Here is a 13,671-nt window from a genome sequence, read left to right as displayed (position 1 = left end):
CAATCGCGTCATACATTATAAGGTTGTCAAAAATATACAAAAGCTTGAAATAAATATAACATACAAAAATGCATATGTATGAAAATTATAATTTTTTGTACGGGAACATTGAAATATTATTTTACCCAAATGTTAATACTTCTAGTATCTACAAACGCCTCATACATTGGAATGACATCAAAAGGAAACAACAGCTTGAAATATGACATACAAAAATACACTTGTATGAAAATGATTATTTTTTATATGGCAACACTGAAATAATTTTCCACCAATTTATACAGTCTATAACTACCATTAAACGCCTCATACAGAAAACGGACGTTTAGTGATGCTGGGCTTGGTGGTGGTGGTATTTAAAGGGAGACAACAGCACGAAACACCACATACAAAAATACAAATGTATGAAAATTACTATTTTTTGTATGGCCACACTAAAATATTTTTTTATCAAAATGTGCAAAATATTAGTACCTACAAACGCCTCATACATTCTAATGATATCAACAGAAGACAACAGCTTGAAATATTGCATACAAAAATACATATATATGAAAATTATTATTTTTTATATGGCAACACTTAAATATTTTGTTACCAAAATGTGAAGTCTATTAGTACCTACAATCGCGTGATACATTATAACGTAGTCAAAAATTTACAACAGCTTGAAATGTGCCATACAAAAATGCACATGTATGAAAATTATTATTTTTTGTATGGCAACACTGAAATATTTTTCCACCAATATGTACAGTCTATAAGTACCATTAAACGCCTCATACAGAAAACTGACGTTAAGTGATGCTGGGCATGATGGTGGTGGTCTTTAAAGGGAGACAACAGCCCGAAACACCACATACAAAAATACAAATGTATGAAAATTATTATTTTTTGTATGGCAACACTAAGATATTTTTTAATCAAAATGTGCACAATATTAGTACCAACAAACGCCTCATACATTCTAATGTTACCAATACAAGACAACAGCTTGAAATATTACGTACAAAAATATATATGTATGAAAATTAATATTTTTTGTATGGCAACACAAAAATATTTTTTTACCAAAATGTGCAGTCTATTAGTACATACAAACACGTCATACATTATAACGTTGTCAAAAATTTACAACAGCTTGAAATGTGACATACAAAAATGCACATGTATGAAAATTTTTAATTTTTGTATGGCAACACTGAAATATTTTTTTACACATTGGTACAGTCTATAAGTGCCATTAAGCGTCTCGTACAAAAAAATGACGTCAAATGGTGGCAACAGCCTGAAATCTTCGATAATCCTGTAGAAAATGCATTTGTATGAAAAAAATTTTTTTGTATATGGCAACATTGGATTTTCGATTTTTTACATAGGGTCCATTTGAAATAAAAAATATCTCCCATACATTACTTATATGCTCTGTCTACGGTTTCCGCCCAAGTACTCAAAAAGTGAAAAGCGTGAAAAAAAATTCTGTGTCCCAGTGTTGCCAGTCGATTAAGACGAAAATGGTCAAATGTCATTACGGCACCCATAAAAAATAGTCCTGTGAAAAAATTTAATTAAAAATATTTCTCCTTCTACTTTTCACATTTTTGAATGAAAAGTTCCAAAAAATGTATGAAAGGTGAAAAAAAAAACTTTACCTGACAACACTTCGAGCCGAGCTCCATAACCGCTCAATACAAAGCGACTCGCTCAAATGTTGCCAACCTCAAAATATTTCACTTCGAAAAATGCATTTTTTCGTACATTTTACAAAATGGCTGATACAAGGTCCGCCATCTGGTTAAAAAAATATGACACTGCCATATGATAAAATTGAGGATACACTCCGGCCAATAAAATAAAAATGTCGAAAAAATATTATTAAAACCATCGCGCTACGGCCCCACAAACACACCTCGAAAAATGAAAGATTTCAAACTCAAATATCTTGGCGGCCATCTTGTTTTTCCAATTTTTTCTAATTTTATCGTAGCAGTCGTCCCACAATTAGCCGAAAATAACACCAATCTCAAGTAGGCGCGCAGAATAAAAAAAAAGTTGAAAATCGCAGAGGGGTCGCCATCTTGAATTTTGTATGTTTCCCATTTTTCCTATAACCACCATAATATACCAAAAAAATATCTCATACATTATTACTACCCCCCACCAATAGTTTAGGCTGGGCTACTCGAAATGTCAAAAAAGTAAAAAAAAAAAATCTAGCTCCCAGTGTTGCCAGTTAATTTGGATGAAAATGGTCAAATGTCATTACGACCCCCCTGACAAATACCCATGTAAAATATTTTCATTAAAAATGTTTCTCCTTCTACTTTTTACATTTTTGAATGGAAAGTTCCAAAAAAAGTATGAACGAAGAAAACAAAACCTAAACCTGGCAACACTTCAAGTCACGCTCCACAACCGCCCGATACAAGGCGATTCGCTGAAATGTTGCCAACCTCAAAATATTTCAATTCAAAAAATGCGTTTTTTCATACATTTTACAAATTGCCTGACCAACGATCCGCCATCTGGTTAAAAAATTAAATAAATCCAATTTGGTAAAATTGAGCATATATCCGAGAAAAAAAACGAAAAAAATAAAAAAAATATTTAAACAAACACATCAGTGCCACCCCGCGAACACACCTCGAAAAATGAAAAATTTCAAACTCAAGTATCTCGGCGGCCATCTTGTTTTTTCAACTTTTTCTAATTTCATCGTATCAGTCGCCCTCAAGTTAGCCGGAAACGATACCGATCTTGGATAGGTGCAAAATAAAAAAAAAAGGTGCCCAATCCAGCTCGGTCGCCATCTTGAATTTTGAAAGTTTCAGATTTTTCCCATAGACACGGAGGAAAATAAAAAATTCTTTTCATACATCAAACCCACCCCCCACCACTCCTTCAGGTCGAGGAAGTCGATTTTTCGTAAAACTGAAAAAAAATTCCTGCGGCCAGTGTTGCCAGTCGACATCGACGAAAATGGTCAAATGTCATTATGACAGCCAAAAAAAATATTCCTGTGAAAAATGTTCATCAAAAATATTTCTCGTTCTACTTTTCATATTTTTGAATGAAAAGTTTGAAAAATTGTAAGAGTGGGGAGAAAAAAACTCAAACCTGGCAACACTTCGGACCGAGCCCCACGACCGCCCCGAACAAACCAAATCACTCAAACGTTGCCAGCCTCCGAATATTTCACTTCAAAAAATCCGTTTTTTCCTACATTTTACAAATCGCCTAACAGACGACCCGCCATCTTGTTGAAAAAAAAAAAAAATCCGATTTGGCAAAATTGAGGATATATCCGAGAAAATTTAAAAAAATGGCAACAAAATATTAAAAATCCCGAGAGATACGACCTCCCAAAAACACCTCGAAAATTTAAAAATTTTAAACTCAAATATCTCGGCGGCCATCTTGGTTTTTCATTTTTTTCCAATTTCATCGTAACGCCCACCCGAATATTATTCGAAAAAGAAACAAACATCTGCGTAAAGTCAATAAATAAAAAAGTTTTAAATTTTAAATCGGCCGCCATCTTGAATCTATGGCATCTCATATTTTTCCCTTTGCCTCGGGGGGGAGAGGAGAAAACCCGCCATAGACAACAAAGTCGCTCCTAGACGGCAACATGGAGAACGCATGTCATTCCTTACAGGATTATATATATATATAATATATATTTCTTATGTGCGTGTATAAATATATATATATATATATATATATATATATATACAGGGTGAATTTTTCAAACGGGCCTTCAGGGCCAAATCCGAAACTATAAGGATTAGCGAAAAATACTGAAAGGAGTTACGAGGCCGATTTTGATAAAAACTAAAACTGCATCATTCCTTTTTTAAAATAACTTTTTCCCTAGCTGGGAATCGAACGAGTTCATTTTGAAAAAAAAAATACACCCTCTATATTATTCGACTAGCTGATAGTGTTGCTTATAAGGATCAAAATCTGGGAAGTAATGATAAATGACAAACTAAAGGAAAAGCCTAAATTTTAAGAAAACACATATTTTTTCATATTAATTTGGCAGTTAAGTTCCCGCCATTCATCAATTAAAACATTTCGCGTATTACCAATTTTTTGGCTCAATATTTCAAATTATTCGAAAGCGAACGATTTGTTATCCAAGAATTTATATTTTTATGTCCGACTTAGTTAAGGTTATTTTAAGGACCATTATAATTGATTTAACTTGCTATGGGCGGAGTTTCGATTAATACAGATGTAAAGTTGACAATTTAGCGAGAATCACTTTTTCGAGTCAAATCCGAGTGATTACTAAACAAAGAGATATAGAAAATCATATTTATCGTTTAAACGAAGTTGTAAACAACAAACAATAAGGATTTACTATCTAATCAGTTATCTGTTTTTATTAAAAAAAATATCCTAAAAACGGCGGTAACTTATTTGCCAAACTATTACTTTCTCATACTAAGCCATATGTCATGGTCATAACATCGAATAATTAGTTAATTAACCAACAAATTCTTCAATGGTATGACTTATGTATGTTTCTAAAAAATTATACATAAATCATTTGTTATGTATAATCCTTAAGAATTAGTATGCCAATGTATGGAAAAATATGTATTTTCTTTAAAATTTTCCTTTTCCTTTAATTTGTCACATAACATTACTTCCCAGAATTTGATCCTTATAAGCGACACTATCCGATAGTGAAATAATATAGAGGGTGTATTTTTTTTCAAAATGAACTCGTTCGATTCCCGGCTAAGGAAAAAGATATTTTTTAAAAACGAATGATGCAGTTTTAGTTTTTATCAAAATCGGCCTCGTAACTCCTTTCAGCATTTTTCGCTAATCCTTATAGTTTCGGATTTGGCCCTGAAGGCCCGTTTGAAAAATTCACCCTGTATATATATATAGATAACCTTAGATAGATAACCTCTTTCATTAAGATCAGGTAATTATAGTCGTCACAATTTAATAGGCCCATTTTGACACATGCCATCCTAATGTCATAAAATTTTTGAACTAACTTTGTATGAACGTATAACGTATAACACGTAATTGGAAAGTCAAATACTTCTAAACATACAATAACGTAATAATTTATTAACAAGAATAACTAGTAAAATCTATAAATTGTATTACACATTTTACTTCAATTAAAATGTGTCCAGAAACCAATTGAAACCATCAAAAAGTATCATAGGGCGTCGTTGCAATGTTATATCAGTCTGGTAATTTAGCAGTTTACGACAATTTACGGCCACAGCTTGCGGCTTCAAACCATTCGGAAGACACCATAATCGATTAACTTCCAAATAATCGAAACTTAAAATTACCAATAATTATTTTTTTATCGCTTTTTCATCATAACAATAACATAATAGAGACATTGTGTCTTAGTGAATGTAAAAATGATTTTTTTTTTTTTAACAAATATACAACCGACTTCTGTGTCACTACAAAGTAAAAAATAATTCAAATAAATGTTGGTTTAGTACATATTTCTGAAGTCGGCGCTTATATTAGACACGCGGATTCGTATACATACATAAAAATAAAAAAAAAGATACCGGCCGAATTGATAACCACCTCCTTTTTGAAGTCGGTTAAAAAATAAATACAGGTTACGATCGCACGGACATGCTTTATTTAATCTTCTGAAAATGATTAATTTTAAAATTACGAATTATTTTTATTTCATTTATCTTTTTTATTAAATCTTAAGATAATTTAGATAAATACTAAACAAATATTCTGTTTACAAAATGCTAAGTAATGTATACAGTACGAGTTATGGGCTCGAACACAAAACTGCGATGCGACGCGATGCGAATTCGCAACGCAGAAAATTGCGATGCGAATTGCTGCGATGCGATATCGTGCGGCGTAGCGTCTCTCAGGGTGACCAACAACAACAACCACTGTGCGATGCGAATCAATTCGCAAGTTCTTGCGATGCGTCGAGGGAGCTCGCAGATTTTTGCGATGCGACGTCGCATCGCAGTTTTGTGTACGAACCCTATAATCGATTTGTAGTAAAAATCGGTTTCTTTGGATATCGATTTGTGTGGCACGTGCTTAGTGTCGTAGCGATGGCATGTGTCAAAATGGGCCTGTTCGATTGTGACGACTGTAATGTAAGATTTATACATAGATTAGTAAAGATACTTCGTCGCCTTGAAATTGAATGAATCCACGAACGGCTTATTAGTAAGTTCTTTTTTTGAATTCTTGACAAATAAAAACATTTTTAGAGAAAATTTACGAATAAATCAGTAATACTGCGTAATTTACGTAATAAATAAATAATTATTTCAAATATTTTAGGGACATTTTAGCACGGAGACGTGGCAAAACCTTTTTACGCAACTATTTCAATTCTCTTAAATACGTATGTCTTTCAATAATTTGTTCCAAAATTTGTATTTTATTCCTTACAACTGTTATTTGCACCCTACCTATTATTCTATTTCTTGTTACTTTAACTCCGCACCTGTAGGTTGCCTGGAAGAGATCGCTGATTAGCGATAAGGTCGCCTATTGTATTTTTAAAATTATAAATTTTCCTTGTGTATATTTATTTTATGGGTACAATAAGGCATATTATTATTATTATTAACAGTTATATTTGTCGAAACGTAAAATCTCCAGATAAGGGTACAGAACACAGCAGCGTTACACTGCTGCCATAACGGAAATAGGTGTGTCGGTGGTGCCTCCAAAGTCGAACCACTAATGTTTCTACCAAAAACGTCTTATATTGAAAAAAGATATAATCCGCGCCAATCTGCTAGTCCGCTCTGAACTTATTACGCGCAGGTGTAGTCATACAATTTGCTATGGCGACGCGATTCATTTCTATATTCAGAGCGGACTAGCAGTCTGGCGCGGACTATACGTTCAATTTTTGTTTGAAGGTGACCTGTTTCGAAGGTGGTAGAACCCTTTGTAGTTCGACTCCGGCGGCACCACCGCCACACCTATATCTACCTAATAACAGCAATGTTAAGCACTGCTGTGTTCCGGTTTGAAGGGTGTGGTAAGGGAGACAGATTTTTCCGAGGCGTTCCAGCTTAGTCCTCAGGGGTAGCGGCGCATCTGTGCCTGACCTCAGGTAGGAATATCTAATCCTATCTGGGGTTGATTACAGATGTCCATGGGCGGCAGTAGCCACTTACCATCAGGTGGACTGCATGCTCGTCTGCTACTCCTATATTATAAAAAAAAACATATATTAAAAAAAAATACTTACATTATAATAGCACCTTCCATCTTGACGCGCAAGCTTCCTCATCTCATAGTCCTTCATCAACCGTTTGTCGATCTCCGGCAGTGCCTTCTCCACAGCTGTCTTCTGTATGAAGGCACAGGCTAATTCCATATTGTCTGTCGCTAGGACCGCTGAGGCGTTCTCTATCATGTCCTTCTGTGGTAAAAGATAAGATTGGTAAAAGATTGACTAGTTGAGTTGACTACATCTACACTACACTAGATAGACTACATTTTACCATAAGGTAAAAGATAAGAAGGGTCTGGTAAAAGATAGGATCTTGTTGGTAAAAGATTGGCTCATATCGGTAAAAGCATTGAAAAGTAATGAACAGAATTCAAAAAGAAAAACAGCTGAGGTATTCTCTATCATGTCCTTCTGTGGTAAAAGATAAGATAGGTAAAAATTGGGTGATACTGGTAGAAGATAAGATGGGCTGGTAAAAGATAAGATGGGGCTGATAATAGATGACATAAGACGAAACTTGTAAGAAATTATATAGAAATAATAAATGATATGGATGCGTGCGTATTAGAAATTAATGATGACTTGCTTAAACAGCGAAAGAAAACATGGTGAGGAAACCTGCATACCTGAGAAATCTTAAAAAAAATGTTCTCAAAGGTATGTGAAGTCTACCAATACGCACTTGTCCAGCGCGGTGGACTATGGCCTAATCCTTCTCATTCTGAGAGGAGACCCGTGCCCAGCAGTGGGACAGTAGTGGGCTGATGATGACTTTTCACTCAAATGCACTTATTTCTTATACTCACTTGTCGTGTTTTGCTACCGTAAACATAAATATATTGAAACATTTGTATAAAGATTGTGATAACCTCACCTGATGTTGTGTGGTCGGGAGCAGAGCTGTGACGAACGCCGCTTTCAGATTCGTACTAATCGTGCTCACAATTTGGCCACGACACGTTATCATGGCCATCGCGGCAGTCAAATTCCTCATCATATGATGTGCTGCTATCCTCATCCTAACCTCATTCGGTTCGAACGCAAAATCCTTCCTGATAATCTGTTCGCAGGTCGTCAGAGCCTGCTTTATCGATCTATCCACGACTGGGTGTATCCATTCTTGGATCGATCTCTCGATCGAGGGTTTCACGAACTGTTTTAGATGCGGATAGGTTTGTAACAACGCGATGTGAGGATTGTATGTGATCTTTTGTTCGAAGGCGTTGGACGTGAAGTTTACTTCTTGGTAGCTGAACCTTGGTTCAGGTATACCGAGTATATCTGATATATTTTCTGTCGGTATCAACGCAGCTGGGATCGGTATTGTCACACCCGTGTCTGTTGGTATCATTGGTGGTGGAGGCATCATCACTTGCTGCACTTTCGTCTGCTTCTCTAAGGATAGCTGACATTCAATAGTCTTCAAATTCTCTGGGTTCTTCAGAAACATCGTCGGCTTCAACTCTGTTATATCCAAACTTAGATTCTTGCACAACACCTCAACTTCGAACTTCAGATTGAGTTTCAAATCCGGTTCTTGGTGTAACTCGACCAGAACGCTGATCAGCGCCATCGTCCATGGGTTTGGTGGTTTGAAGCAACTTTTCGCGCATGATTCTAGCACCTTCGCCACAAAGGGTACCACGTAAAGTAGTTCTTGCTGACCCTTGTGATACGCTTCGAGTAACAGCGCTTTTAAATCTAAATCTATATGCAGAATCGGTTGGTTACGTCCCAACGTGATAACACCTAACCAATGCCCGAGATTCTTCAGCAAGGATCGGTCCGAGAAATTCTCTATCCCCTTCTCAGTTCGCAACAAAACCTTGATATTCCTATAGGTTTCCGCTGCCACCATGTTATTCACCGCTCTAACTTTGAGCACATCTAGAAAATTTGAGTATAGTGCATGGAAATTGAACTCAATCGAGGCTCGTTTCATAACAAGATACTGCGATAACCACGGGTAGTATTCCTCTGTGATAAATTCCCTTAACTCCTCACACTTCGTCTGTAAGTTTAGTTGACTCAAATTATTGAAGATGAAGAACGTTTTGTCTTGTATCGCTTCTGGGGGAGCGATGATCTTTTCCTGTTTATCGTTGGCGGTCAGTAAGGTGTCTATGTTTGTCGCGTTCGCGATAGAGGGTCTACCCCCAGGGCCGCATGTTACGATTTTAGTCACGTCTGTTGTTGTGGTCGGTGCCCTAGAAGGGAAATATTGTGTTAATAATCTTTGTTCTCCATTTTTTTTATTTGAGCCTAACGATAAAGCAGACGTGCTACCTGATGGAAAGTAGTCAACGTAGGCGATGTTGACTACTTTCAATCAGATTGCATGGACATTTGCAACACCAGAGGAGTCGCCAATGCATCGCCAGCTTACAAGGAGCTTTTTTTGAAGCTTTGTGCGCTTTTTTTGAAGAGCCCCATGTAATAGCGCTTACATAAAAACGAAATATTGAATTATTACTCGAAAGTCTAAAAAAATGTACAGCTCATGGAAAAACAAGAGACTAGACAATGCTAGCTTAGTAGAGGAAATTTTGTATCTCAATCAGGGGGTACAAAGAATCCCAGACATGCATCTCTGATTTTTAAGTTGTTTGATGTGCGTAATAGTAATGGAGACTCAAGTAGGCAATGTTTCCTTAGTGGTTGAAACTCTGCCTCTCAATCAGGATTTGGAGATTCGAGCCCGAAGCACCGACGGTTTTTCAAACTTATGTGCGTATTAGAAATTAATTATCACTTGTTCAAACGGTTAAGGAAAACATTGTTAGGTAACCTACATAAATAAGTTTTAAGAAAGACCTCGAAAGGCGTGTGAAGTCTACCAATCCGTACTTGACCAGTGCGGTGGACTATGGCCTAATCCTTCTCATTCTGAGAGGAGACCCGAGCCCAGCAATGGGACAACACTAGAGATACTTATCCGAGGCATTTTAGCTTAGTCCAGGGGTAGCGCATCTGTGACTAACCTAAGTTAGGAATCTAATCTTATCTGAGGTTAATTACATATATCTAAAGGCGACAATGATCACATACTATCAGGTGCACTACATGATATTTTCCTTCTATAAACAAAAACTACATTGATAAGCCCTACTCTACTTAGTACAACAAATTTTACTACTTAATCCTTACTAATATTATAAATCCGAAAGTAACTCTGTCGGTCTGTCTGTCTGTCTGTCTGGTTGTCTCTTCTTCACGCCCAAACCACTGAACCGATTTTAATGAAATTTTGTACAAAGATAGTCTGAGACCCGAGAAAGGACATAGGATAGTTTTTATCCCGGAAATCCTACGGGAATTAAGGATGGCGATCTAAGATCGATTAATCGGAGAATCGATCTTTTGGACTCAAAAGATCGATTATTTTAATCGATATTAGTAAGGATTGAATCGTAAACTATGTATTTGATACATTGATGATCTTTAGCAAAGTTGAAGGTACGAATTTTCAGTTTTATGGATGTTAGTATGTTATATTATTTTCTTTTAAACGCGGGCGAAGCCGCGGGCAAAAACTAGTAAATAATGTGTTACCTGTATGGTGCTGAAGTAGTAACAGCTGAATTCTGTGTCATAACCGACGTGAGTGTTGCTGGGAGCACCGGCCCTTGCGGCTTAGTAGGGGGCTCCAAACTTTGCAACCCATACTCCACGTACTCAATCAAATGTGCTGGGAATTGCTTGAAGTGCGGCAACGCTCTCACATGCTCACAGTACATATGGTAATCCTTCAACCGAGATTTGAACTTGTCCAACGCAACCACACCAAAGAAATACATCTTCGAACCTTCTGGTTTCCTTAAGGCATCTAAAACGAAACGCAAAGCCAATCCTAGAGACACATAGCTCGGTACTAAACCACGTTCGATGATACCACCGAATAGCTGAGCGGTGATATGCAACTCCTTATCAGGGTACTGTGGAAAGAACTTGTACTCTTCGAATAGATTCCGTAACATACAGGAGAAGACTTCTCGTTCGCGCTTGCTAGGCGAGTCCTGAAACTTCTTCAACATTTCGAGAACTTCTTCGATGGACAGCGACGGGTAAGGGGGATGATTGTAGATCTTCTGGAAGTATCCATTCGCTTCTTCCTCTATATCTTTCGACATGTTATGCGTCATGTCTGGTAAGGGGATCGGATCGGGGATCCTTGGGGTATCCGGTAGGGGTGCCATTCGATCAACCCCCATAGCGAGATGGGGCATCATGCCAAAAGGGCTATTCGGTCCCGTGTTCATTCTCGGTGACCCATTCATGAAGCCGAGCGACATGTTATTCAGCCCCGGGGTCAAACTCGCTGACGGGTCCATATGGAACAACCCAGGAAACTCTGACCTATTCGGTCGTACCCCGGGCATCATCTGCCTCATCTTATTCAACACTAGCGTCTGATTCGCGACTACATTATAGATCGCCTCTTGTAGATCCTGCTGTACATTCGAAATACAGAGTTGCAGACAGGCTAGTAAAGTCGTTATGGTCTCCGGAGGCAGTTGCACTGCTTTGGGTAGATCATCAGGCCCCATGGTGGGACAGCGGCGCTGCAAGAACTTCACCATAGCCGACACAAACGCTTCCCCATGATCCCTGATCTTATCCGTCAACCATTTATCTAGTTTAAGATACTCTCTGCGTGAAGCTAAGCAAGCGAGATCGATTACAAATGGGAAAGACTGTACGTTTAATAGCAACGATAGTGCCTTCAAATCCTGTGCAATATCTAAGATTCTAGTCAATTTAGTTTGATCGCAATCGCCCCGGATATACCAGTCAGCCATTGCGTGCATTATCAACGGTTTCAGATTCGGATTCTGTGTATGCCAGGCGTGTTGGAGCAAAGTCGCTGAATTCGGATGATTTCCGAGGAAAATTGGTACCAGAGCCGTCAGCAACTCCTGTCTGAGGACAGTTGCTGTGTTTATTTGTAGCAACGCTAAGAGCAATATATCAGGACAATGTTGGAGCGGAAACTTGAACAATTCGTGCACTTGAACATAGTAACCACGTTCAGAGAGATATAGTAGCAACTCGATTAGGTACAACCCACGCCATGTCGCAACTTCTTTATTATCTGTTTCGGGGGCTGTTTTTAGGATATCGATCGAGACTGGATGTAAGGGATGATCAGCGAAACTGAAGATATCAGGGTGTTTCAAGATATTCGAGATCAAGCTTAGCTGTCCTTCGGAGTTCTGCCAACGACGGCACAAGTACTCCACGGGGAAGTTCTGATAACCTTCACCTTGCAACCCTAATCTTAGGATCGTAAATAGCAGATTCAGGGCTTGTCTATCCGGTACTAGGAACTCTGGTTGATCGAGTTGTATGATCACCTCTTTCCAGTTCAAATTGGCTAAATCTTTGATGGTTTGGACGAAGATTTCTGGATTCCAACCATCAGTATTCCCCTCTTTGGGTTGATCGTGGTTCAACCAGAAATTCCCAGGAGTTAGAAGCTTCGGGCCATCTTGGCTAACTTTGGCCATCATAGAGGACATCATCTTCACAACATCAACCGCCTTTGGCTCTGTCACACCAAAATTGGTAATATGCTTCTTGCATTCTTCAACAGAAGCTGTGAAGCTGAAGCCTATATCCTTAATCGCATCTGCTAGTGACACCTCCATCATTGCAGCTGTTAAATCACCAGCTGTATTAACCTCGTCTAAGGGAAATTGAGTATCGTCAGGGTACAGTAAGGGCGCTAGGACAATGGGAGCTACTTCCCTTGGAAAGTCCTCGCGTAGTCGTTTCAGGAAAAGGTCCTTCGTGACTGAAGGTATCTGAAAGTTGTCATGGGCTAGGCTGATCAGCAAAGTCTGAAGTACTTCAGGGCTACACTCTTGTAGACCTGCTGTATCCACATGGTGTCCACGTACTGGAAACAACACACATTTTATTATATTAGTCTTGAGAAATAAAACAATTCATAGGGAAGAAAAGACGACAACCGAAAAGTTTGAAAGCACAAATTGACAAGTTACATTTCTCACATGGTCACATTTTTTTAAAGTAAAAAAATGTGTACTGGCTGGTCAGGAGCCCTTTATTCCGGAAAGAGATTTCCGGAATGAAGGGTTTTGTTTTTATAATATAGAAATGGCAGAGGAGTATGTAGCATCGTTTAGGTATAAGTATAAAAAATAACAAAAAAAATATAAACAATTACTTTTGGCCAAGGCTGTACTCTATTTTTATCAATTTCACTACATGTATGTTACATGTATAATATTTGAATTAAAATCAAGATAAATTCAATATAGATTAGCTAAGAGGTTCTTATAATTACCTTAGTTTTGTACCTGCTGGTTCACTGTTCTTATAATTACTAGATTTTTTATAAAATATATTATAATATAACATAAATATCCAGCAATGTTATATAATATGTAAGTATAATCTTATATAATATGTAAGTG

The 13,671-nt window shown here is 37.5% G+C and overlaps 1 protein-coding gene across 1 annotated transcript in view; it reads right to left on the bottom strand.

Moving 5' to 3' along the window:
* Nucleotides 1-13,671, bottom strand: part of LOC140755325 (CCR4-NOT transcription complex subunit 1-like) — a 33,401-nt gene that overhangs the window by 15,173 nt on the left and 4,557 nt on the right. The window contains exons 4-6 of the mRNA XM_073090518.1: nt 10,784-13,130; nt 8,106-9,438; nt 7,247-7,420 (exon numbers count right to left, since the gene is read on the bottom strand). Coding sequence (XP_072946619.1) covers nt 7,247-7,420; nt 8,106-9,438; nt 10,784-13,130 — 3,854 coding nt within the window. The remainder of the gene's footprint in view (nt 1-7,246; nt 7,421-8,105; nt 9,439-10,783; nt 13,131-13,671) is intronic.

This window comes from Epargyreus clarus, unplaced genomic scaffold (genome assembly GCF_041222505.1).
Source record: "Epargyreus clarus isolate Ecla_fem2 unplaced genomic scaffold, WU_Ecla_fem_2.2 ptg000033l, whole genome shotgun sequence".
NCBI lineage: Eukaryota > Metazoa > Arthropoda > Insecta > Lepidoptera > Hesperiidae > Epargyreus > Epargyreus clarus.
This window is presented reverse-complemented; position numbering and strand designations above follow the sequence as displayed.